Genomic DNA, 27,487 nt, shown 5'->3' on the forward strand with positions numbered 1-27,487 from the left:
GCAGTCTCCGCGCCGCCCAGACGTAAGAGGTCTAATGGTCGTCCAGGCAGCTTTAGCCCCGCCCTTTCTCTGTACCTACTAGGCCTCCGGGTGCCGTCGGCCTTGTCGCCATGTCGCGCTTCACAGGCACCGAGCCTTCCGCCGGGTCCCCGCTCCTTTGGGGGCCGCTGAGGCCTACAACGGCCTTGGGTGCTGTTAACCCGCCCCCCGCAGTCCCCTCCCTTCAGCGGCGCCTGCCCGAGCCCTCTTGCCCAGGCGCCTGGGGTAGCTGAGGCGACGCCCGCGCATCCGCCCGCCCCTGACGGGCCTTAGGGCAGGGGGTGCCGGCTGTGCCAGGGCCTGGCCCCCTCGCTCGGCGTCCTGGGCCACCTCCTCCTCCTCCTCCTCCCCCCGTCTTCCTGCCGGCCGGCCCCTCGCCCCGCCCCGTGTCTGAGGGGCCGGGAAACCGAAAGTGCGCGGTGCCGGGCGGGGCCGCGGACCTGCCTGGGCCCGAGTCCGAGCGCCAGTCGGCGGCGGCGGCGGCGGCGGAGAGAGGACGCGCCGGAGCCTGGTGAGCGACCCCGTGCCCCGCGCCCCTGTCCCACACTTGGTCCCGCCCGCTGCCACTCGGGGTCCGTGCCGCCCTTCCCCTGCCTCTGCCGCCGCCCCGCCGCCCCCTCAGCCCCCGCGTCCCCATCACCCGCCTCAGAGCCCCTATCACTCTCTGAGGACCTCCATCACCCATCTCCGCACTCATCACCCCCTCAGCGCCCCCCTCATCCACCTGAGTCCCTGTCCCCTCTTCCCAGCGTCGCTCTTACCCTCCTCAGCGTCTCCATCACCTCCTCCGCCTACATCCTCATCATCTAGTTCCCCTCTGTCCCCCACATCTCGGTCCTCACTTTCTGCCACAGCCCCTCCTTCATCCTCACCTTCCATCACCTCACTCATCCCCTTTCTTCTAGAAGCACCCTCCGCACCTAGACTCCCCATCCTTATTTCTAGGCGCCCCGCTCCCCGCCCTCGGCGCTTCAGCAGGCAGCCCCCAGCTGAGTTCAGTTCCTCCCTCCTGAGAACCCCAAACCTCTTGCTGTCTCCCCAACCTCCCCAGCCGCTCCAGGCTTCAGCCTTGCAGCCTTGCAACCTTCTTCGTGGCCCCACCCAGCCCTGGCTGTCCCTTGACCCTATAATAGTTCCATCATGACCTGCTGAGGCCCTGGGTGTCAGGGACTTCTCCGTCCTTTCTTCTACTCTCTCAGGAGCCTGGAAACTTCCTCTAACATCTTTCATTCCACCCTGGTAAATTACATTCTTCTCTGATTTAACTCTTCCTTTGGCTTGAACATCACTGATTTTCTTCTTCCTGTCCTTTGAGGCTTTGATTCCCAAATAAACCCACTCTAGTTTGCTTTTTTGGTAGCATTTCCTGTTCCTCCCTGCTTCTCCCTTTCCTTGCCTTTCTGCTTTCTTTTCTTCTGTTTCTTTTATCCCAGAAATTTGTGAGTTTCTATTTGAGTATTTTTTTTTTCAACAAGAGAAGGAATTGTTCCCTGAGAAGTTTTTATAATTAAACAGAAAAACTCTAAATATTGAACTTGTGCCTTGAGAACTCTTGCCTGGAAAATCCCATGGACGGAGGAGCCTGGTGGGCTGCAGTCCACGGGGTCCGAAGAGTCAGACCCAACTCAGCGCCTTCACTTTCACTTTTTACTTTCATGCATTGGAGAAGGAAATGGCAGCCCACTCCAGTGTTCTTGCCTGGAGAATCCCAGGGACGGGGGAGCCTGGTGGGCTGCCGTCTATGGGATTGCACAAAGTCGGACACGACTGAAGCAACGCAGCAGCAGCAGCAGCAGCCTTGAGAACTGGGTTTGATAAAATGAGAGATGAGATTCAGAAAATATTCCCAGAAAGAAGGAAGGGGACTCCCTACTCCTCATAATGCCAGATCTGTTCACAGTTTCCAAGTATGAATGTGTTAAAACTCAATGAGAGGGACAGTTGGGAAAGGTCCCTTTGCTGTGAACTCTCAATTACCCACTCTTTCCCCAGCCCCAGCCCACATGATGTGTATGAGTAGGATGGAGAAGTTTCCTTTAAAGGGGCTTCCTCTTACTCCTGTAGGACTACCTTTGCAGATCGAGATAGAAGAAAGAAGGAAGGAACCGCACGTTTCTATCTATAGTTGGTCCTGAGAAAACAGTATCCAGTAGATGTTAAGGCTCCTGGTTTTTGAAACGTTCTTTCTTTCTCTTGCTGGGGTGGAGGGGAGGGCTTTATCAGTTTGGCTCTGTTCCAAAGAGTAGTATAGTATCTGCTCACTAATTATTTACAAACTATAGAGTACTGCAAGCTATAGAGTATTATAGAAGTGTTGGGCGGAGTGACCAATACATGATTTTGGGGTTAATAAAAATGTAATTTTTTTCTGTCCTGGCAACAATATTTGTTTGCTTTATAGGAGAGGAAAATGAAACCTAGCAACTGATTAAGTAACTTGGCTAAAGGTATAAACCAAACAGGAGTTTTGAATGGGAAATGATGACACTTCCTTAACCCCAAGAAAATACAAGGATGCAGGGAAGGGGGAATTTGATCCTAAATTGTGAATTTCCTGTTTTGTATCATAATTGGGCATTCACAGAGTTGAACACTTGTGCACATGATTAAAATCTGTGTTTGATTCTTAGTTAATAAAGCATTAAGATATAGAGGCAGAAGGATTAGCTTGATACTATTTGGGTGTTTGTTGTTTTTCTTTTTCTGCTAGATGCTGTGTTTCAAAGGCTCTGAAAACTATTAAACCGTGCAGACGTCCAGACAACTGAAATAACGTGACCGTGGAGGAGATCAGGTGACTCAGACATGGAGGACCGAAGACCTTGTCCAGAGGTGGGACCTAGGAATCCTCATATTAACCACAGAGGTGAGCAAGATTTTCTACTCTCAGATGATCCCAGATTGATGTTGGTTCCACTTATGATTTTTTACTTTACAAGATAGTCTAAAAGCAATAACCATTCAGTAGAAGCTGTGCTTCAGACTTGAATTTTGAACTTTTCCTGGGCTAGCGATATGTGTGTGGTAAGATGCTCTCTTGTGATGCTGGGCAGTGGCAGTGAGCTTCCGCTCCCAGTCAGCCTTGCTGTCCCAAGAGCAGGCAATTAATACACTTAAAACCACTTGTATCCAGACAACCATCTTATTCTTTCAGTACATTATTCAGTAAATTACATGAAATATTCAACACTTCGTTATAAAATAGGCATTGTGTTAGATGAGTTTGCCCAACTGTAGGCTATTGTTAATATTCTGAGCACATTAAAGGTAGGCTTGGCTAAGCTATGATGTTTGATAGATTAGGTGTATTTAGTGCCTTTTTAACTTAATGTTTTGAATTTATGTGGGCTTATCAGAAAATAACCTAAGTCAAAGAAAATCTCTAATGGGAAGGAAATCAAGTTCCTTATGGATGAGCAGGCCCACCAAAATTGACTGCATCTCTCAAGTAAAGAATGGTTTATTCTTGAGAATTCCCTGGAGGTCCAGTGGTTAGGACTTGGTGAAGTGAAGTGAAGTGGCTCAGTCGTGTCCAACTCTTTGCAACCCCATGGACTGTAGCCCACCAGGCTCCTCCGTCCATGGGATTCTCCAGGCAAGAATACTGGAGTGGGTTGCCATTTCCTTCTCCAGGACTTGGTACTTTCCTGCAATGGCCCGGGTTAGTCCCTGGTTGGGGAACTAAGATCCTGCAAGCCGAGCAGCAAAGTCAGAAAAACCGAGAATGATTTATTCCTTAGCTACAGCATGAGTGACTTTGAGACTAAACAGCCCTCCCCTTTCCTTAAGAGAGCTTCTGCTGCTGCTGCTGCTGCTAAGTCGCTTCAGTCGTGTCCAACTCTGTGGGACCCCATAGACAGCAGCCCATTCGGCTCTGTCCCTGGGATTCTCCAGGCAAGAATACTGGAGTGGGTTGCCATTTCCTTCTCCAATGCATGAAAGTAAAAAGTGAAAGTGAAGTCGCTCAGTCGTGTCCGACTCTTAGTGACCCCATGGACTTCAGCCTACCAGGCTCCTCCGTCCGTGGATTTTCCAGGCAAGAGTACTGGAGTGGGGTGCCATTGCCTTCTCCGAAGAGAGCTTCTAAATTGGTACAATTCACTTTAGCAAAGGTAGAGATGAGGTATCAGAAATGGCAATAACTGGTTTAGAGCAGCATTATCCAGTAGAAACATAGCAAGCCAAAAACATAATTTTTGATGTTCTAGTAGCATCATTAAAAACAAAAAACAGGTGACATGAAATTTAAAAACTTAATACTAAATAATCATTCAATAGAATTTGGTATTTGTCTTATTTAAGCCAATGTATCCAAATAATATCATTTTATTATAATTGAGTATATTTTATTATTATAGTTCTTTTCTTGGAGTTTTTTCCTTCTAGTTTTATTGAAATATAATTGACATACAGCACTGTGTAAGTTTAAGGTGTATAGCATAATAATTTGACTTAAATATATATCATGAAATGATTACCAGAATAAGTTTAATGAACATCCATCATCTCGTATACAAACAAAACTAAAGAAATAGAAAAAAAGTTTTTTCCTTGTGATGAAGGAAAAAATTAGGATTTTTAGGGTAAATCTTAAGATTTACTCTCTTAAAAACTTTAATATTTAATATATAGCAGTGTTAACTACATTTATCGTGTTATACATTATTTCTCTACTATTTATTAATCTTATAACTGGGAGTTTGTACCTCTTAATCTGCCTTACCTACTTCTCTTCTTCCCCTACTTCCCTCCCCGCTGGTAATCACCTATTTATTCTTTGTATCTATAGTTTTGTTTCTATTTTTTTGTGTTTGTTCACTTCTTTTGTTTTTTTTAAGTTCCACATTTAAGTAAAGTCGTAGAGCATTTGTCTTTCTCTGCCTCATTTCATTTACCATAATACCCTCTAGGTCCACCCATGTTGTTAAAAATTGTAAGATTTAATTCTTTTTATAGCTGAGTTATAGTCCATTGTGTGTGTGCGTGTGTGTGTGTGTGTGTGTGTGTGTGTACACCCCACATCTTCTTTATTCATTCACTTAGGCTGCTTCCATATCTTGGCTATTGTAAATAATGCTGTGATGAACATGAGAGTACACCTGCCTTTCAGTGTTCATAGTACTTCAGCAATTTCAATTTGTGTTTATTCCCCGCAAGTGTTCAATATTATCATTTTCATATGTTACCAATATAAAAAATTTTAATGAGGTATTTAACTTTTTTTCTGCGAAGGCTTCAAAATTCCATGTGTCATTCTACACATCTTAATTCAGACTAGTCACATTTAAGACGCTTAATAGCTACACATAGCTAGTAGCTATGTGTTCGATGGTATGTGTATAGAGTTCTAGTCACCAAAGCAAAGTTAGTTCCAAAAGCATCACTCTACTGCAATGATTATTCTGTTTGCTCAGAACTGTCTAAAACAAAACTGAATGGGGTTTTGCCTTTTCCTAAGTTTGCAATATATCCTCCGAATTTCGGTTGTGAAACAGATGAGGAAGAACTGTAGAATATTATTTTATGAGCTATGTGAATGTTGAAAGGTTGAGAAATAATACAGTTTTCCATTCTTCCAAAACATTGTCTTCTAATCAGACCAGCATTAAAAGTAGGACTTTTTACCAGTATTAAAAGGACTAAATTTAATGATATCTTGGGAGTTTGAAAAGTAAATGTAAAAACAACAGTTACAAGAAAATATGTACATTAGTAGATTTTTTTGGATCTGACGGCATGAAATGGCCCAGTCATCTTGAATATGGTATTCATTTGAAACTTTTATAACATTTGTTATCATCAAATCATTGCATACAATCTTATTTTATTTGTTTTTAAAATCTCCAAGTCATTTTGCTAAGTTGGGTCAGCTCCAGACTCAGTTTTAGAGGAAAGGAAAGTGAAAGAAAATGGGCTTGGGTAAATTGGCCAAAGTCACTTATGAAATGTGTGGCAGATCAAGAAGAACATGTTCAGCTTCATCCACAGGATGATGTTAGCTTGTGTTTGCTGGGTACATCTGCTCTTCTGCAGACCTCCTTGTCTGAGGATTGGTAATAGAGAAGTACTATGTAGATGAACTCGTGCTGCAGAAAGGAGGAAGAGTTAAGTTTCATTTTTCAGGTTTCTGAATCACAGTTTGAGTTTCACTTTTCAGTTTCCTGAATCAAAGTTTGAGTTTCATTTTTCAGACCTGAAACAGAACTGGAGTTTCATTTTTTGGTTTCCTTCACAATCTATTATTTTGGCTCAAAAACATCTTGGGAAAGGAAGTCCTACCTTCCCTTTTGCCATCTGATGCTGAGCAAAGTTCAAATATATATTTCCCTGTATACTTTTACCCCACTTGATGCCTCTGTTGCCTGTGACCTAATTGTTTAGAGCAGAAAGTCAGATAGTATACTAAGCATCTTATAAACATTTAATCTTTACAGCAACCCAGATAGTGAGGCTTAGAGAAATTATAAAACTTAGCCAAAGTTGTACAGTAGAGAAGTCCCTAGACCAAGATTTGAATCAGGTCTGTTTGGCTATGAAACTCATGCTTTCACTATTGTTTGGTATTGGCAAGAGACTGAGAAAATGAGATGATCTTTTTGAGCCCCTGAAATAATCCCAGCTTATGAAGATTAAATGAGTAATTATTTTCTGTCATGTATGAGGCACTCAACAAATGTTTATTCCCTTTGTTCTTTTTGTACCCTCTGAAAAAACAGTATTTTCATAATGTATACAGCAACCATAGTAATGTATTTTATATTTATTAACATGACTTGGTAGGAAACCTTTTATCTCTCCGAATAAAACCTAAGCTCCTTAGTTGTTTTGGAAAATACGAGTATGTTCATATTGTTGTACTATTGGATTTTCTTGCATCTTGATTTTTATGTTTGCCCCAAATTCCCATTGTGTTTAGGACCTATGGATGGAGAATTACCACCAAGAGCTAGAAATCAGGCCAATAACCCACCAGCCAATGCTCTCAGAGGAGGAGCCAGCCAGCCCAGAAGGCATCCCAGGGCCAGCAGCCATCCTTTTCCTCATCGGCAAAGAGAAGAGAGGTTTGGGGCCATGGGCGGGAACCCACATCAGGGAAGGAGGAGCCAGGAAGGTCATGCCAATGACGAGCCTAGAGGCCAAAGACACGGTCAGGAAAATGACACCAGGAGGAGAAATGGCAACCAGGAGGGAAGGAACCGCAGACCCCCACCACGATCTGATGAAAACTTCCAGCAGTGGCGGACCCCCCACCAAAAGCCTGCAGAACAGCCACAGCAGGTAAAGAAACTGGGCTACAAGTTCCTGGAAAGTCTTCTGCAGAAAGACTCCTCTGAGGTGGTCATCACCCTTGCCACATGTTCAGGACTGCAGGAACTCTTGTCTCATTCTTTTATGAAGTCGGACTTCCTTGAGCTCATTTGCCAGGTTCTTCGGAAGGCTTGCAGTTCCAAAATGGACCGCCACAGTGTTCTCCATATCCTGGGCATATTGAAGAATTCCAAATTCCTCAAAGTCTGCTTGCCAGCTTATGTGGTAGGGATGATCACTGAACCCCTCCCTGAAGTTCGAAACCAGTATCCAGAACACATTAGCAATATCATCTCCCTCCTCCAGGACCTTGTAAGTGTCTTCCCTGCCAGCTCTGTGCAGGAAACTTCCATGCTCATTTCTCTCTTGCCAGCTTCTCTTAATGCTTTGAGGGCCTCTGGTGTTAACATAGAAGAGGAGACAGAGAAGAACCTGGAAAAGGTCCAGACCATCATTGAACATCTGCAGGAAAAGAGACGAGAGGGCACTTTAAAAGTGGATACCTACACTCTTGTGCAGCCCAAGGCAGAAGACCATGTTGAGAGCTACCGGACCATGCCCATTTATCCCACTTACAATGAAGTGCACTTGGATGAAAAGCCATTCCTTCGCCCCAACATTATTTCTGGAAAATATGAGAGCACTGCTGTCTATCTAGATACCCACTTCAGACTCCTACGAGAGGATTTTGTCAGACCCCTACGAGAGGGCATTTTGGAACTTCTCCAAAGCTTTGAAGACCAAGGCCTGAGGAAGAGAAAGTTTGATGACATCCGAATCTACTTTGATACCAGGATTATCACCCCTGTGTGTTCATCGACAGGTATTGTCTACAAGGTGCAATTTGACACAAAACCACTGAAGTTTGTCCGCTGGCAGAACTCCAAGCGATTGCTCTATGGATCCTTAGTGTGCATGTCCAAGGACAACTTTGAGACGTTTCTTTTTGCTACTGTGTCTAACCGGGAGCACGAAGATCTCTGCCGAGGAATTGTCCAGCTCTCTTTCAATGAGCAGAGCCAACAGCTGCTCGCAGACGTCCAGCCCTCTGACTCTTTCCTCATGGTGGAGACAACCGCCTACTTTGAGGCCTATAGGCATGTCCTGGAAGGACTCCAGGAAGTCCAAGAGGAAGATGTCCCCTTCCAGAGGAACATCGTGGAGTGTGACTCTGATGTGAGGGAGCCAAGGTACTTGCTCATGGGGGGCAGATATGATTTCACTCCGTTAATAAAGAATCCCTCAGCCACTGGGGAACCTCTGAGGAATGACGAGGGCTTGAGACATCCCAGAGTTAATGTCTTAGACCCCTGCCAGTGGCCCTCCAAAGAAGCCCTGAGGCTGGATGACTCCCAGATGGAAGCCTTGCGGTTTGCTCTCACAAGAGAACTGGCTATTATTCAAGGACCTCCTGGAACAGGTAAGATAAAATTTTTCACAGCACACATCTGCCCTAAGAGATAGGCAAGGGTGGCTTGGACTCTTAAGTTTCTAGAATGTCTTAATTTAAGACATTCCCCTGAAATGGGCATCAAACTTGTTTAAAAAGTAGCTGCTCAAAAAATGAATAGGTAGAAATTTTTTTAAAAAGGAACTGCTCATAGTGATTTTCCAGTGAGGACTCATTGGTATACATGGTAATAGATCAAAATCACAAGGTTAGAAAAGACTTCTAAGGGGTCAGACTTAGGGAGATGCCTGACTTCTGTCTGCTTCATCAAAGGCTGTATTGATTTGCTTGATTTTATATAAATTTAAATAGTATCAACTATAAATACCCTGTGTGCCAAATACTACTGTCTATTTTTTGCATATGTTAACTCATTGCAAGGCTGTGAGGTAGAAGCCATTCCATGTTAGTAGATGAAAAAACTAAGGCAAAAAGGATTTGAATGATATGTTGATGCTCACACAGATGGCAATTGACAGACCTGAGACTCAGGCAGTTTAGAAGCTCCTGGCTCTGTCATCTACCTCATGGTAGTTGTTTCTCTTGGAAATACACCTGCCTACCTCCTCCCTGACCTGTGTGCCACTCTAATCCTTCTCTGGAAGGATAGCTGCTATTAGCAGTTTGACGTACATCATTCCAGATGTTTTCCAAAGTTAAAACTGATACATCTTCGTGTCTCTGAATGTATTTATGTGTTTACATACATACATGTATGTATGCATAGTTTTCCTATTTTTTAAATAACAAAAATGAGATTATGCTATATTTATATATCTATATGGGTCTACAATTTATATATGTATATAACTACATGTTAGGGATATTTTTACATTCTTTACACTACAGTCACATTTAGAAATGTACCTCACTCTTTTTACAGCATGCCTGTATTCATGGCGTGAATGTACCATATTGTGTTTTTTTTTTGTTTTTTAGTTTCACAGACAGTGCTTATTAAGTATTCATATATCTATTTCTGTGTGTGTTTATATTTGAGTACTCTGCTTATTACTTCTGTAATGTTTTTCCTTAAGGTGGGAATTCACATTAATAGTAGGTACTGCTATATTACCCTCTCAAAAGAATATTAAAAAAACAATGGGAAGAGGTCCTTAAAAAATACCGATAAAACAATGGCAGCTCATGATAAGAAACTAATGTAACAAAATGCAAAGTAGTTACTGATGAGACACCCATATGATGGGAAAATATGCATAATTAAAGTAGTGCTTTCAGGGCTTTAGAAGAAGAAAAGGATATACCAGTTTGTACTGCCACCAAGAATGAATTAGTGTTCAACTCTCTGTGCTAGAAAACAGTTTGATATTGCTTTGCTAACTTATATCTTGGTGATCCTTTCAGATTGGTGCACAAGTAGTATCCTGTTTATGAGTATGTAATATTCCATTGTATAGTTAGTTTGTAATCTCTTTAACCAGTTCTCTATGGAAAGATTTACTAAAACAAACAATGTCAGTAAATAACCTTGTTTGTGAGTCATTTCACACAGAAGCAGAATATGTCCAGGGGAGAAATCCCTAACTGAATCAAACAATATGTGAATTTGTAATTTTAATAGGTAGTGCCAAATTGCCCTCTAGAAATGTATATCACAGTGGTTAATTTGTATTTCTTTAATCAACAGTGAGATTAAATATCCTTTCTTGTCTTTATTAGCTACTTATATTACTGCTTCTATGGATTGCCTTTTTGTATTTGACATATTTCTATTGGATGGTTTCCCTTTCTTACTGATTTGTAGGAGCTGTTAGTATATTTTAAAAATGTTGTGTTCCAAATAACTTCCCCTAATATTATCATTTGAATTGGGATTCTTTAGCTCCAAGTAGTAATTTAGTAATTTCACACTAGCTTTACACACATACATACACATACGCAGCTACTGAAAAAGAGCCTACCTGTGAGTTTGAGGGGAGGTGACAGAGGGGTCATCTTGGAGGTAGAAATCCCCAAAAGTATCCATTCTAAGGGGAAGGAAGCAGTGGGAGAGAATGGGGTAAATATTGAATTAAAAAGATTTTCTTTCCTCTGGAGGTCTCCTTATCCATCCAGGACTCCAAATTAAAAACATGGGAGTTACTCTTTTCTATTCCCCGCCCCAGCCAAACCATTATCCTGTGGCAATCAAGTTTACCTCTGGAACGGCTCCCCAGTCTGCCTCCTTATCTCAGCTGCTGGAGCCAGGCCTTATCCTCCGTCACTCCCTGGAAGATGGCAGGAACCTCCCAGCCAGTCCATTTCTATTCTCTCTTGCCCAGCCTTACTCAGTTACCACTTTCCCAGAAGTGATAGATAGAAGCCTCTTCTAGTCCCATTGAGTAGACCAGAATCCCAGTTGTTTTCTTGGTACCTTGTATTTCTCATTTCCCACATTTATGATTTTTACATTTGTTTGTGTGATTATCTTTCTCTTCTGCAAGTCTGTAAGTTCCAGAAGATAAGAACCATGGCTGTTTTGCTCACCATTGTATTTCTTGTACTTAACCCCATATCTAACACCTATTTGGCACTCGATACATACTATATGAAGAAAAAGAAGCAAGAAATTGTCATTTATCTATACTGAAAAGTATTCCGCTATACTGAAAATTTTTATTTTCTTGTATTACTCAGTATTGAGTACTTTTGAGGACAGTGGCTACCCTCTCAGCCTGACCCAATATAAGAATTTAGCATTTACTAATTAGCCCATAACTCTAATTCCAATGTTGATTTCTGTGACTTTTTCCCTCCTATCACAAAGGCAAGTCTACTATGGTATATTAAAAGCATTTCTAAATAATTCACCATGTGAGATTGGAAACAATGTATTAATATATGTCTGTCAGTAGAAAACTAGCTGAAAACAATGCCTTCCAGCTGTGAAAAACAAAGGATTCTTTTTCTATACTGACAGAGAACTGCCTCCAATTTTAGTAAGTGAAAAAAACAAGATATAGAACAGTGAAAATAGTCTGCTACTATTTGTATTTTAGAAAGGAAGGGGGAAGCTAGAAAAAGACTGTATATTCATTTTTGTTTGTGTATGCATAGAATGACTGTCTCTGAAAAGTTATGCAATAAACTAGTAATGCTGGTTGTTTCCAAGAGAGGAACTAGGTAGCTGGAGACATAAGAATGAGGAGAACATAATACAAAACCATTTGTGCTTCTAGGATTTTAAACCATCTCAATGTATTGCCTTAATATTTTAAATAATAATAACTTGCTATAAGTAATTAATTACTCCTTTTAGAAAGTCTCTTTAAGTTTTTTAACTCTCCTTTTTCCTTGTTTTTTTAGGCAAAACTTATGTGGGTCTAAAAATTGTTCAGGCCCTTCTAACCAACGAGCCTGTTTGGCAAATTAGCATCCAGAAGTTCCCCATCTTGGTTGTGTGTTACACTAATCATGCTTTGGACCAGTTTCTGGAAGGTAATATCTGTAGGCAAAATTGTTCTCTGTTGAGAGTGCTCTGGTGGTCTATGGTTAGGATTATGGGCTTCACTGCCGTGGCGCAGGTTCATTCCCTGGTCAGGGAACTGAAATTCCACAAACCACACAGCACAGCTGAAAAAATAAACTTCTCTTTTAAGACATATATAGTTGAACCATGAGCGACTTCAGTTGCTCTCTGTTGCACTTTGAATAAAGTCCACAGTCCTTGCTCACCATGACAGGAAAGGCTGTGTGTTGTCCGTGTGCTTGTGCTTAGTCGCTCACTTGTGTCTGACTCTTTGTGACCCCATGGGCTGTAGCCCACCAGGCTCCTCTGTCCATGGCGATTCTTCAGGCAAGAAGACTGGAATGGGTTGCATGCCCTCCTCTGTGTGTGGTCTGCTCCAGCCTAAGTCTGATGCTCTTGTCCTACCTCTTCCCTTGTTCTAATTCCAGCCACACTGATTGTCTACAATTTCTTGTCTTCTTCCAGCTTCTTCTTGGCCCATGCTGTCTCCTCTGCCTAGCATGTACTTTTTCTTTTCTTCTCTCTCTCAGTCTTGATGCATCTAGCCCAGATGGTTCCAGCTCATTCCTCAGGTCTCACTTCATATGGACTTTCCTTCTTGCCCCAGGTCCTGTTGTATTTTTTCTTCTAAGACTTAATTGGCACATATGTAACTATTTATTTGTATGTATCTCTACCCTGGACTATAAATGCTAAGAGCTTTTGTCCTATTTCTTTCTATATTCACAGATCCTGACACATTCTAGACACTCAAAAAATATTAATCACATTAATGAATGAATAAGTATTTATTTTTTCTTTGGAAAATAATGCTTAGACTATTATTTTCCACTCTTTTATATCCTTCTTTCATCTACATTAAATCTTCAATATTCCTGGAGTCTCAGTTTAAATTAGATCCTCAAAAATTAGATCCATACCCCACCCAACTAATTAAGGTCCCCTGTTACACACTTTTAGCATGTATTTGTAGTATTAAATTTTATTAAGTTAAAATGTTTACATGTCTTCTCTGGTAGACTGTGAGTCATGAGAACAAATGAGGAACTGAGCCTGCGTTTTGACTACTTTAGCTTCCAAATCTAGCCTGGTACATAATAAGCAATCAGCAAATATCTATAGAGTGAGTAATAGAGAGCATTTACTAATGCTTACTTTGGGCCAGGCCCCCCCTAGAAGCTAGAAAGATACTCTCTCGTTTATCCAGGCTATAGCCCTATAGGGAAAGTATTACTGTCGTCAAGTCACAGACAAAGAAACTGAGGCTCAAGTTAAGTGACCTGCCCCAGGTAAGATAGCAGTAAGTGGTAAAGATAAGACTTGGGTCCCCAGGTGTCTGAGGCTAAAGCCTTTGCACTGAAGCATCACACTTTACTGCTCTGCAGGTCACGTCATCTCTGGGGCCTTCTTGTTCACTGGTAGGGTAGATTTCCTGTAAATACCAGTTTGTACCCTTAGGGACCAGCTGCACCAACACCCCAGACACATGCAGCTCTTACCCAAGAGAATCCAGCGTAGCTCCTCTTAACTCTGCCCGTGCTCCACTTTGCTCCTTAGGCATCTACAAGTGTCAAAAGACCAGCATTGTGCGGGTAGGTGGAAGGAGCAACAGTGAAATCCTGAAGCAGTTCACCCTGAGGGAGCTGCGGAACAAGCGGGAATTCCGCCGCAACCTCCCTTTGCACCTCCGAAGGGCCTACATGAGTGTAAGTCCCAGCTTCGGAGATCTGAGGTTGCTCAAGGGAGAACCAACCAAGACAGCAGTGGCTTTGTGGGTGGGCAGGCCAGGGGAAATAGGGAAGCTCCACAAACCTGGGAACGACCCAGGTTCCTTCCAGCATTCCATTAATCCTATGGTGGGATCTTTGCCCTCATAGTCCAAGATGGAGAAAGGACAAAAAAGGGCACACCACCCCTCCCAGCCCCTGCCAGGACCTTAAAGCTACTTCGCCCAAACCACCCATAACCTTTCTTCCAGCCTGTTGGCCAGATAAATATCATCTTCTAGGTGGGCAGTGTTGTGCCCAACCAAAACTCTGAATTCTTACTACTAAGGGAAAGAGAAGTCTCCACCATGGTATACTTGGTCTATTTTCCTGTTGTATTATTTGTTTCCTTTTCTTCCTAGTGGTAGGAGGCTTTTAGACATTTTAGATACTAATCCTCTGGTTTTAAGACTAGCTGTTCTGTGTTACCTTTGTTTTCCCTCAAGGCAGAGACTGAGTTCTGCTGAGCATGATGACACACTTCCTCATCCACTTATTTCCCTCTGCTCTTGGTAGATCATGACACAAATGAAGGAGTCAGAGCAAGAACTGCATGAAGGAGCCCAGACTCTGGAGTGTACCATGCGTGGGGTACTACAGGAACAGCATCTGGAGAAGTTTATCTCTCCCCAGCACTGGAAAAGCCTGATGAATGGACCAAACCAGGTAGAGGGGTCATCCCATGGAGTACAAGCATCTCTCGTCCAGTATTGGGAGGGAGCCACCAGCAGAAGTAGCAGTCAAAGTATTAGCTATAATCTGCTATGATTCTGCTGTGATGTGAAAAGTTCCTTCTCGGGAGAAAAGTCACCTGAATATACTAGTCAAAAGTAAGACTCTAGAGCCAGTCTGCTGGATATGAATCTTGATTTTGCTCTAGGCGACTTAATTTTGTTTGTTGCTGTTACCTCTTTTATAAAGGGGGATAGGGACGTCCCCTGGTGGTCCAGTGGTTCAGACTCTGAGCTTCCACTTCAGGGGGCATGGGTTTGATCCCTGTTCGGGGAACTAAGATCCCACATGCCATGAAGTGCAGCAAAAAACAAAACACACACACACATGGGGACCATATTTAGTTGAACTATGTGAAATTGCCAGTATTTGTAAATTTAACTTGCAAAAAGGCAGTCTTTTACAGATCAACTTAATTCTTACAGGATTGTTATTGGACAAGCAAGTTAATATTTGTAAACCTCTTAACTTAATAAGTGTGCTCGAAATATTTGTTAAATGAAACCAAATCATAGCAAGGCAACCTAGCACGTATAGAAGGCCTGGGACTTGAAAGACCTGTCACACAGACTGACTGTGTGACTTGAGCTAGTGTGATCCTCAGGGCCCTCAGCAGTCAACAAGAATAATAATAATGCCTGCATTCAAAGGATATTATAAGAAGTATCTGATGTACTCTGTGGATTTTTTTTTCTCTTTTGGCTATGCCACGCAGCATGCAGGGATCTTAGTTCCCCAACCAAGGATTTATCTTGTCCCTCCTGAAGTTGAAGCGTGGAGTATTAACCACCAGACCAGCAGGGCAGTCCATGATGCAATCTCTATAAAGTGGGTGGCTAGGAATCCAGTGAAATGGTAGCTCTACTATCAGTGGGTTGGCATTTCCAGGGTTACAAACCCAAAAACTTTAAAAAGGGTCAGTCAGGTCGTGTGAATGACTGAAGCAGGCTAGTTAACTGTGTTGTTAAGTAGTGAGGACTGAGGCAAACCGGAAAAGGCGTGGCAACAGCGCTCTTCAGCCATTTGTTGCCTTTTAGGAACACAGGTTCATTGCCCCCATAGCTCCTGATTTTGTCAAAAGAAGCAGAAAATTTTTGTTTTAAAATTCTGTACAAGTTCTATTAACAGACCCAGTTAAACAAAGCCCAAACATTGCATTTTTAAGAGAGTTCTAGGGGAATTACCTTTTGACCTCTTGAGAAGACCTTTCCTTCATACTGAGTTGTCATAGAATTCTCCTTAACTAATAATTCTTCTTTCCTCAGGATAGTGAATGGGTTTGCTTCCGGGGTCGGAAACATTCCGTGATGTTGGAGTTTCTCGGTCTGGGTGTTGGTTCTTTCACCCAAAGTGTTGCTCCAGCAGTACCTGAAAATACAGGTAAGAAGTGCATGTATACCTAGAATCACATCTTATGGTGGAATGTGGTTAAGACTAGAAGAGCAAGACTTTATAGTAATGCCCAGAATTTATAAAGAACTATAATCAATCAAAAAAGACCAATGAAAGCTTAATAGGAAAACAAATAAAAGACTTTTAAAGAAGTATATCACAAAATCTTCACGGTCAATAAACATGAAAAGTGCTCACTAGAAACGAGGAATTAAAACTACAAGAATATACTATTACACACCTACTAGACTGGCAAAAATTAAAATGTTTGATATAATCCCACACTGAGAAGAATGTGAGCAGCAGGAACTCTGATATGATACTAGTGGAAATATTGATTGGCAGATCCACATAAGGAACTCAAAATGTCCATCCACATTTGTACAACAGATGGATCAATTACCGTCTATTCAGATAATCCATACCACTGTGAAAAGGAATGAATTACAGCATATACAGCAATATGATATGACTCTCAGAAACATACTGAATGAAAAAAAACAAGTTACAGGAAAATATATTCAATGTGATTTAATTTCTTTAGAGCTCAGAAAAGTCAAAGCTAGATAATGCATTATTTGAAGATGTATATTCATTATATCCTAGAGAAGGGAATGGCAACCCACTCCAGTATTCCTGCCTGGAGAATTCCATGGACGGAAGAGCTGTGGAGTTGAAAAGAGTCGGACACAACTGAGCGACTAACACACGTACACACATACATTACATATGTGGTATCATCGACTCAATGGACATGAGTTTGAGAAAACTCTGGGACATAGTGAAGGACAGGGGTACCTGGTGTGCTGCAGTCCATGGGGTCACAGAGTGTTGGACACGTTTGAGTGACTGAACAACAACATATATATGGTAAAGTTAAAAGGGAGGAATAAGTAATAAAAAATTCAAGTTAGTACAGCCCACAAATGTCTTCAAAGAAATTGGTAACTTTCTGCTTCTTAAGTTGGGTGGAAGATACCTGGATGTTCATTTTATATATTTTTATTATCATTTAAATTGCACGTTTATGTTGTATACTTTCCTTTGTATATGTATTGACATAAGTAAGATCTCCCTTAAAAAGGCATACATTCATGTGATTTTCTAAATGTAACAAAAATGTGGGGAAGGAAATGTGTCTTTCTCCCCTTCATTCCTCCTGTGTTTCTCTCAGCGGAGGTGACCATTTAAACCTTGGGAATGTCTCCATGCATCTAAGCTCTTGTAGGTACCCTTCTTTACCCTTTGACGTTAAGACTCTCCATCCATGTCCTGCCTGCTGTCCTCTCTTAGCCCAAGCAGAAAGGGAGGAGGAGGAGGAGGAAGGGGAAGAAGATGGTTCGCTGATTGAGATCGCAGAGGAGGCTGACCTGATCCAGGCAGACCGGATGATTGAGGAGGAAGAGCTGGCGCGGCCCCGGCGGCGGAGGAAGGAAGAGAACGGGGCAATCCAGGAGCTGGCGGAAGTACTCCTGGCCATGAGGCTAGACAACCATGGCCCCGGGACGGCAGCCGGGCAGGAGCAGGCTACAGGAGAGTGGGAGGTAACTCACTTCCTCACAGCCCCCGAAAGCCCTAACAGAGTGGGAAAGGGGAGTTCAATTATTACCGCCAGGGGATTGTGGGTTAAACTCCCGAAACAGACCTGAGAGCATCTGTCCTGACCTGATTTTCACCTTCTTCTGTTGCACTATATTCATTTCATCCTCATAATTAGCTTAATTTGCCCTTCTACAGGGCTTCCCTTATGACTCAGCTGATAAAGAATCTGCCTGCAGTGCAGGAGACCTGGGTTTGATCCCTGGGTTGAGAAGATGCCCTGGAGAAGGGAAAGACTGCCCACTCTAGTATTCTGGCCTGGAGAATTCCAGGGACTGTATAGTCCAGTGGGTCACAAAGAGTCAGATACAAATGAGCGACTTTCACTTTCATTTCCCCCTCTTACAACCTAATCCCTGTATAAAATAGGTCCAGTTTTCAAGGGTATAGAAATTACGGCCTTTTAGAGGGGTCCTGCGGATAAATGCTAACTTAGAAAAACAGGAAGCAGGTAGCCAAGGACTTCTCTTGAACTTCTAGAGAACTTCTAGAGAAATGATCAGACACTGATGGTCTTAGTGCTTGGTGCTTTTATAGATATTCTCAACAGCAAACCAGCCCGAGCATTAGGATTTTAGAGGATTCAAGTAAAACAGAATGAAGTAAGCTGTATAGACTGAATGGAATGTTTCTCCTTCATTCACTTTGAAATTTGTTATTTCTCTGAGAGCCAGAATAGTATAAATGCCCAGACTTTCTGTCTTCTCCTTCCTTTGATAGAACCCTGGGGTCCTCAGAATTTACCATGTGTTACTATGACAATAGAGCACTGAACCCTACTGATGATCTAAGGGACTTTGAGGGCAGGTTTTTACTGAATGCAGTGTTCTCCAGTCTGCTGGCTTTGAGCCTGATTTCCTAGTTCAGTTCAGCGTCTCTGTATGTGAGACACAGAATCATGATCACAGTACTTAGAAGCATGGATTGGGCATCTCTCTGCTGTGTGGCCTTAGGAGGAGTTGACTTTTTTGGTTTTGAAATAGAGGGGAGTCCATAGTATTATGACATCCATCTGGCATGCTAGTCCTTCTAAAGGCTCATGACCTCAGATTCTGACAGAGCCAAGGAAGAATACTTTCTCCTAAATGGTGCTTTTCACCCACATGTTTAAGATACTATCTTGATATAATGGCATTAAGACCATCTTAGCAGGATTTGTATAGCATTTAATGAGAGAGATGTACCTCCACTATTGTCGTGTTTTAGGAATAAGAAGCAGACTGTGGTCAAAAGACGCTCAGTAGTAACCAGTTTACCAGCACTCTTCTAAAGTGCTTTCCATGTATTTTACTGCTTCAGTCAATCCAGCAACTCTGAAGAGGCACTGTTATTATTCCCATTTTATAGAAGGGAAGGCTGAGGCACATAGAGGTTCAATATGTTACTGTAGGTCCCACAACTAATAAGTAGTAGATGGGACTTAGAACCCAGACAAACTGGCTCCAGAACACTCATTTAGCAATGAAATATCTGTGGGGAGAGTGTGGAACATTTAAGAGATGTTCATCAGAGATGACAGTTCCATTTTTCAGTGTGCTCTGGCTCCCATCTTAGAACCAGGCCCATCTCTGCTCCATGACTCTGACTGGTATTGATATCTGCAGACCCAGCGCAGCCAGAAAAAGAGAATGAAGAAGAAAGTGAAGGTTGAGCTTCGCAAGCTGAACACCATGACTGAGGCCGAGGCCAATAAAATCCAGGATGTTTGGCAACTGGACCTCAATTCTCGCTGGCAGCTTTATAGGTAGGGTGCCTGTCCCCATCCTCACCACCACCCCCACCCCCAGCCAGCCCATGTAATTTCCCCAGGGTGTCCCTTTCCTGTTTCTAGAATATAAGCCCTTCAAATCCTCAACATTAGTGCTAACTGGTGATGGATGGAGCACTCCCGATTATCTGAGTGCTGGATGCAGCCATAGGATAGAATAGACACACACGGCTCTACCCTGTGGGGTTTAGAGTCTAACCAGGAAAACAAATTAGTTTGTTCCACAAATAAAAAGTTACAAATAGGCATCACAACTGAGAAAGAAAGAACCAAGGAGCTAAGAATATTAACATGGAAGCTGAGCTGGTCTGAGCTATCCAGGAAAGTGACACTGGAGGCAAGATCTGAAAGATGAGTAGGCCTTATTAAGGCCAGTTGGGAAGGGGAGCAGATGAGCTTGTGAGGACCACATGCATAAAGGCCTCCAGATGGGAGGGAGCATGTTTGTTTGAGAAACTGAAAGAAGGCAACCACCATGGCTGTGGCTCAGACAAATGGAAAGTGAGGCCAGAGAGGGAGGCAGGGGCCAAGTTGTGCAGGGCCTCTTAGGGCTGACGAGGACTGTTGGAAGGTTTTATAGCAAGAGTGCTGACATAATCTGTTTTACTTATGGAGAATTGGGGGAGGAGGGGGGAGGGGGCTTGGCAGGAATGGAGTAGGGACAATTTGTGAGAAATTCTTCTTGAAGCTTTTGAAGTTCCCGACTCTTGTCCAGTAATTAGCATCTGTTCTTTATCCCCCGCCTTCCTTAGTTCCTGACCACTTACATACATCTCTCTGCACATCTCTTTTTTTGGGCATTTTTTGTTGTGCAGGACTCTCAGGTCCCTGCACATCTGGGTCTTGTCTTCTTTCTCTGTGGCATGTAACCTCCTCTAGGGTGTAGGTTCCACTTATGCACAGGGCACACTGAGGGGGTTCCACCACTTCTCAAAGAGCATGTGGCTTCCTCTTCCTCATTCTTCACATTCTTCAGGCTGTGGCTCCAGATGTACCAGGCTGACACCCGCCGAAAGATCCTCAACTATGAACGCCAGTACCGCACATCAGCAGAGAGAATGGCTGAGCTGAGACTCCAGGAAGACCTGCACATCCTGAAAGATGCCCAGATTGTAGGAATGACAACCACAGGTAAGAAAGCACGGAGTTCACGGTTGGTGCCAAATGCCTATCAGATTATCTGGGATGGGTAAAGAGAAACTTCTTTAGTAGGTTAGAGGAAAATACCATAAAGAGCTCTTGAGAGCAAGCTCTGTTTTGGATTCTCTTGGTGATATTCACCCTCTTGCTTCCATTGCATTTGGAACTTCAGCAGCTGATGATTCCAGTGCCAAGGTTCCAAACACAGTGAAAGCAAGTGCTCAGCAGTGATGGCATGGGGACACTGCTGCTCTGGAGACTGTCCAGCAGCACTCATTCTCGTCCAGTGGTCCCCAGAGCCCTAGGTGGACAGGAGGACTCAGCTGAAGCAGACCCAGGTTCAGGGTGCACCGGTCCAGAAGCCAGTGACACAGGGAGTCCAGTACATCCACTCAGAGGAGTCTCTTCTCTTGACTCAAGGTGCTGCCAAATATCGCCAGATCCTGCAGAAGGTGGAGCCCCGGATCGTCATTGTGGAAGAGGCTGCAGAGGTCCTTGAGGCCCACACCATTGCCACACTGAGCAAAGCTTGCCAGCACCTCATTCTGATTGGGGACCACCAGCAGGTAGGCCTGGGCCCTCTAGAAGATGAACTGACTCTCTGCAGGGGTGGAATCAGACAGGAAGACCCTGGCCTCTGCTTCCTTCCTCCATCCTCAGGCTTGTTGGTGGCTTTCTGTGATTCCTCTTTTCCTCACCTCCCATGTCCAGTGTAAGAGCAGGTCTTCTTAGATTTGGGGCATATTTTAGAGGTAGCGTCATCTATTCCATCTGGCCTCTTTGCCGTTTTTAATTTACCTTGGCATTTTAAGTGGACTGTTAAAACAGCATGCTCCCCATCCCACTGGTTCCGTTTTTTGCCATGCTGTAATCCATTCCTCATAAAGGAACCAAAGTGAATTTTTAAAAAAAACTCAAATCAGGTCATGTTACTCCCCAGCTTAAAACCCCTCAGTGGTTACCCATTGAATTTAATATAAAAATCAAGCATCTTAAAGTGGCCTACAAAGACCTATATTCTCAGGGTACAGCCTGTTTCTCTGACCTCACCTCACACCACCATCTGTCTCATTTGCTCACTGTGTTCCCAACTCCTATCCTTTCTGTTTCCTCTTATGGCTTCCTTTTTGAATGACTAACAACTTCCTCCATGCTGGTGTCAACTCAGATGTCACTCTTCAGGGAGATCTATGTAAAGAACCTCCACCCCCAGGCATTCTGTCACATCACCCTTATTTCTTGGCTTCATGGTCTTTGTCATTCTTTGCCCCTAGCCTGTTAACATCTAAAGCCGAGCCAGGAACCCAGAAGTCACTTGAAAAACATTTGATAGGTGGGTGGATGGGTGGATGGTTAACATATATTTTCAGTGGACAATCCTCAGCCATGTTTCTCTTTTCAGCTACGCCCCAGCGCCAATGTGTATGACCTGGCCAAGAATTTCAACCTGGAGGTGTCCCTCTTTGAACGGCTGGTGAAAGTAAACATTCCTTTTGTCCGTCTGAATTACCAGGTGAGAAGCTAGATCTTCATTATTACCGAATGTCCAGGTGAAGGCTCCTGGCAGCCTGCCAACTGCCAGTAAGAAAGGGTTCATAAAATAAAGCTAGTTTAGTAATGAAATGATTCTGTCTGATTTTGTTTTCTGTTTTAAAATAACACAAGACCAGCCGTGGTGAGTTTGTGTCAGATGAAGAAGCTGTTTCTCTTCTGCTCTTTTCTCCCTGTTCTTTTCAAATGTCATCTCCCCAGATTTTCCACTAGCAACTTAGTCTTTAAAACTGTCCATTTATTCTCTGCCCATGTGTTTAATGACATACGTGTCTTGTTTCAGCACCGCATGCGTCCTGAAATTGCCCGGCTTTTGACCCCTCACATTTACCAGGATCTGGAAAACCATCCTTCTGTTCTCAAATATGAGAAGATTAAGGTGAATCTGCTTTACCTGATCTTTCTCTGATGCTGTCAGCAACCTAGGAGGTTATCTTTTTCTCAGGACGAAAAGGGGCTTTCAGAAGGGTATACAGCCAGCTTTCTAAAAAGCTAGCTATTGGGAATTACCTGGCAGTCCAGTGGTTAGGACTTGGTGCTTTCACTGCCAGGGCCCAGATTCTATCCCTGATCAGGGTACTAAGATCCCACAAGCCAAGTGGTGGCAAAAACAAAGCAAAACAAACAAACCAAAAACCCCAAACAATAAAAAGCTAGTTATTAAGAAGAGGAGTGGTACAGAGGTTGAGAACACAGACCTGAGTTTTTGAATCCCAGCTCTGCCATTTAGTAGCTGTGTAGCCTTTAGCAAATTATATACCAGTTCTAAGGGTAAGGGTCTTCTGTACAGTAGAATAATGGTTGCTGCCTGATCGCATTACCGTATTGCAGGAGATAATGTATATAAAGCACTCAGCACAGCAGATGCTCATAAATTAAAGATTGTGGTATGGAGTGTACAGAAGCCTTCTAAGGTTCCTCTCTGGAACAGGGCCAGTGGCCAGCACACATGAAGCTAGAAAAAGCTGTCATGAGTAAACCTAATGTGTCTTCTTTTTCTTTCCAGGGGGTCTCTTCCAACCTTTTCTTTGTAGAACACACCTTTCCTGAACAGGAAATCCAAGAAGGCAGAAGCCATCAGAACCAGCACGAGGCTCGCTTTGTGGTAGAGCTGTGCAAGTACTTCCTGTGCCAAGAGTACCTGCCCTCCCAGATCACCATCCTCACCACCTACACGGGGCAGCTCTTCTGCCTTCGCAAACTCATGCCTGCCAAGACCTTCGCGGGTGTCAAGGTCCACGTGGTGGACAAATACCAAGGGGAGGAGAATGACATCATCCTCCTCTCACTAGTACGCAGCAACCAGGAAGGCAAGGTGGGTTTTCTTCAGATATCCAACCGCATCTGTGTGGCCTTGTCCCGCGCCAAGAAGGGCATGTACTGCATTGGGAACATGCAGATGTTGGCCAAGGTGCCCCTGTGGAGCAAGATCATCCACACCCTTCGAGAGAATGATCAAATCGGCTGCGCCCTCCGGCTCTGCTGCCAGAACCACCCCGATACCCACACTTTAGTATCCAAAGCTTCTGACTTCCAAAAAGTGCCCGAAGGAGGCTGCAGCCTACCCTGTGAGTTCCGGCTGGGCTGCGGGCATGTCTGCACTCGTGCCTGCCACCCCTATGACTCCTCACACAAGGAGTTCCAGTGCATGAAGCCATGCCAGAAGGTGATCTGCCAAGATGGGCATCGGTGCCCTCTTGTCTGCTTCCAGGAGTGTCAGCCTTGTCAGGTGAAGGTACCCAAAACCATTCTCCGGTGCGGCCATAAACAAATGGTCCCGTGTTCTGTGCCTGAGTCAGATTTCTGCTGCCAAGAGCCTTGCCCCAAGGTCCTAAAATGTGGGCACACTTGCAGCCACCCATGTGGTGAAGACTGTGTGTGGCTGTGTTCAGAAATGGTCACCGTGAAGCTCAAGTGTGGGCACAGACAACAGATGAAGTGTGGCAACGTGGAGGACCTCAAGCATGGCCTGCCAGTGCAGTGCACCACCAAGTGTGGTAGCATCTTGGACTGTGGGCATCCGTGTCCCGGCTCCTGCCACAGCTGCTTCGAAGGGCGCTTCCATGAGCGCTGTCAGCAGCCCTGCAAGCGCCTGCTCATCTGTTCACACAAGTGCCAGGAGCCCTGCACTGGCGAGTGTCCACCCTGCCAGCGGATCTGTCAGAACCGCTGCGTCCACAGCCAGTGCAAGAAGAAGTGTGGGGAACTGTGTACTCCCTGCATGGAACCCTGCATCTGGCGCTGCCGGCACTACCAGTGCACCAGACTCTGCTCTGAGCCCTGTAACCGACCACCATGCTACGTGCCTTGTACCAAGCTGCTGGCCTGTGGCCACCCGTGCATTGGTTTGTGTGGGGAACCATGCCCCAAGAAGTGCCGTGTCTGCCACCAGGAAGAAGTCACCCAGATCTTCTTTGGCTCTGAGGATGAGCCAGATGCTCGCTTTGTACAGCTGGAAGACTGCAGCCACATCTTTGAAGTGCAAGCCCTAGACCGCTACATGAACGAGCAGGGTGACGAAGTTGCCATCAGGTTGAAGGTCTGCCCTATCTGCCAGGTGCCCATCCGCAAAAATCTGAGATACGGAACCAGCCTCAAACAGCGCCTGGAAGAGATTGAAGTCGTTAAGGAAAAGATCTTGGGCTCAGCAGGGGAGATCGCAGTCAGCCAGGAGCGACTTACAGCCCTACTGGAGGGGAAGAACCTCCTCTGCCAGGAGCTCCCGGAAGATTTCCTGAAGTTGGAAGAGAAGCTGGCCCAGAAAAACCTGTCAGTGAAGGACCTGGGCCTTGTTGAGAATTATATCAGCTTCTATGACCACCTGGCTGGCCTATATGATTCCCTGAAAAAAGTGCATGTCTTAGAGCAAGAGAAAGTGAGGACTCGATTAGACCAGGTTCACGAATGGCTTGCCAAGAAGCGTTTGAGCTTCAGCAGCCAGGAGTTAGATGACCTCCAAAGTGAAATCCAGAGGCTCAGATACCTGGTGAACCTCCTGACCCGCTGCAAGATGGCCGAGGGGAAGGTGAGAGGCAGCGTCGCTGAAGAGATCAGCACTGTCCGGAACATCCTTGAGAGAACATGTAAGTTCACCCAGAAGGATGCAGAGCTTGTGCAGAGAAAGATGGAAGCTCTGAAAGCTGCTCTCCCCTGCTCTGGCCTGGGCATCTCAGAGGAAGAGCGAGTGCAGATCGTCAAAGCCATGGGTTACCGTCGTGGCCACTGGTTCAAGTGCCCCAATGGCCACATCTATGTGATTGGCGACTGTGGGGGAGCCATGCAGAGGGCCAAGTGCCCTGAGTGTCAGGAGGTGATCGGGGGGGAAAACCACACGCTGGAAAGAAGCAATCGGCTTGCTTCCGAGATGGATGGAGCCCAGCACCCTGCCTGGTCTGATACAGCCAACAACATGATGAACTATGAGGAGCTCCAGAGGATGATGTAGGAAGGTGGCAGCCCACTGCCTTTTGCCCTGGCCACCACAGGGCTGGGCCAGCTCCCTGCCGAAGGAACTGAAGGTTTTTTATTATTGTCCTTTAGTCTTAGCACCTGTTTAAGGAGCCACTTTTAGGGCTTGCCCACATTTGTTTCTAGATTTACTCCTGCGCTAGAGTAAGCACTTTACCTCCAGAACTGAGAGCAAAGTTAACAGATTTCTCTTCTTTTTCTCTCCTACAAGTTAGTGGACAGACTGCCTGGAGCATGTTTGGGCTTCCACCCAGGGCTGTCTATGGTGTCTCTGGGTCCTGACTCAGTCAGATGTTCTTTCTCTGCAGTGCTCCAGAGGCAGATACGAGCTCAGTGAAGCAGACTCATTCTAAATTGCCAGGCCCTAACTTGCAGGCTGACTTCTGCTCTAATAAACAGAGGCCCAGAGTTGTTGTTTGTGAATTATCATTCCAAGGAGCTCAAGAACCCCTCCTCTTCTCCTTGGGCACCTTTGTTTCAGGAAAGGGAGGCATGTGATGAGACAGAGACTTTGTGGACCAATGATGACCCAGTTACATATTCACTGAGAGTGGGGGAAGGTGTGACCCCACAGCTGGGGGCTTGTGCAGCAGGCCTAGGCTAAGGAGTCACCCCCGTACCCTTCCTGTGACTTGCACTTTGGGATGGTGGAGGCTACTTTACCTGTAGTAGGGGAGGTTCAGTAGCTGTGCTGGTTCCCCAGGGCCTTGAGTGGAACTGGACTCTGATTTGGTACCAGAAGCACCTATCCAAAGTGTGACCCTTTGTCCCGACACCCTCTATTGCAGCTTTTACCTGGGCAGGGTTAGCATGCCAGTGGCTTCTGCAGATCCCAGGTCCACACCAGAAGCCAGCCCCCAGGCCTGCTGCCTGAATACATACTCCCTCAGTCCAGTGTTCCCTATAACTGACACTTAGGCATCTCAGGTCTTTCTAATGTTGGCAAGAAAACATCCCTTTGCTATGTATACATTTCCTTTTTTGTCTTTACTATGCACTTTAGCCTATAAAGCCAATTAATAAAAACAATGATTGAGAAAACCAGTGGTCTGTGTTTGTCCTCCTCAACTGTTAGCAGCTCAGGCAACTTGAGATGGTAAGGATGGGGATGGATGCACTGCCTACAAGGAGGCCCTTCATCTTTATGCGAAAGGGTCTTTGTGTTTTTTGTTGTTGCTGTTGCTGTTTTTGGCTTGTAAGTCATTTTTACTCTTGGTAAAAAGAAAAATTTTCAACTTGTACAAAAAGTCATACTTGAAGTTTCCTTCCCCAGCGGCAATCCTAACAGCTTCATGAGTCTTCCCAGAGATAATACCATACATTTGTAATATCTAAGCCTTTAAATAGATATTATCCTGGAATGTGAAGTCAAGCAGGCCTTAGAAAGCATCACTGCGAACAAAGCTAGTGGAGGTGATGGAATTCCAGTTGAGCTATTTCAAATCCTGAAAGATGATGCTGTGAAAGTGCTGCACTCAATATGCCAGCAAATTTGGAAAACTCAGCAGTGGCCACAGGACTGGAGAAGGTCAGTGTTCATTCCAATCCCAAAGAAAGGCAATGCCAAAGAATGGTCAAATTACCGCACAATTGCACTCATCTCACACACTAGTAAAGTAATGCTCAAAATTCTCCAAGCCAGGCTTCAGCAATACGTGAACCATGAACTTCCAAATGTTCAAGCTGGTTTTAGAAAAGGCAGAGGAACCAGAGATCAAATTGCCAACATCCGCTGGATCATGGAAAAATCGAGAGTTCCAGAAAAACATCTATTTCTGCTTTATTGACTATGCCAAAGCCTTTGA

General features: G+C 44.4%; 1 protein-coding gene and 1 long non-coding RNA gene across 2 annotated transcripts; one reads left to right on the plus strand and one right to left on the minus strand.

Annotated features, from left to right (window-relative positions):
- ZNFX1 (zinc finger NFX1-type containing 1) lies at positions 1–26,723 on the plus strand. The gene is made up of 14 exons (XM_086331448.1): positions 1–550; positions 2,750–2,905; positions 6,956–8,767; positions 12,104–12,235; positions 13,824–13,972; positions 14,549–14,698; positions 16,030–16,144; positions 17,450–17,700; positions 19,360–19,499; positions 20,500–20,654; positions 21,084–21,229; positions 22,066–22,176; positions 22,498–22,593; positions 23,221–26,723. Exons 2-14 carry the CDS (start codon positions 2,845–2,847, stop codon positions 25,657–25,659), a joined length of 5,757 nt encoding a protein of 1,918 aa, XP_086187574.1. The 5' UTR covers positions 1–550; positions 2,750–2,844; the 3' UTR covers positions 25,660–26,723.
- On the minus strand, positions 10,720–16,088 carry LOC147360041 (uncharacterized). The gene is made up of 3 exons (XR_015138924.1): positions 15,949–16,088; positions 13,766–13,827; positions 10,720–10,785 (listed from the first exon to the last, which is right to left on the minus strand). It is a non-coding gene; the product is annotated as an uncharacterized LOC147360041 (long non-coding RNA).
- Positions 26,724–27,487: the final 764 nt, after the last annotated feature.

This window comes from Bos grunniens, chromosome 13 (genome assembly GCF_055505025.1).
Source record: "Bos grunniens cultivar Pamir isolate PY7600 chromosome 13, Bosgru_T2T1.0, whole genome shotgun sequence".
Taxonomy (NCBI): Eukaryota; Metazoa; Chordata; class Mammalia; order Artiodactyla; family Bovidae; genus Bos; species Bos grunniens.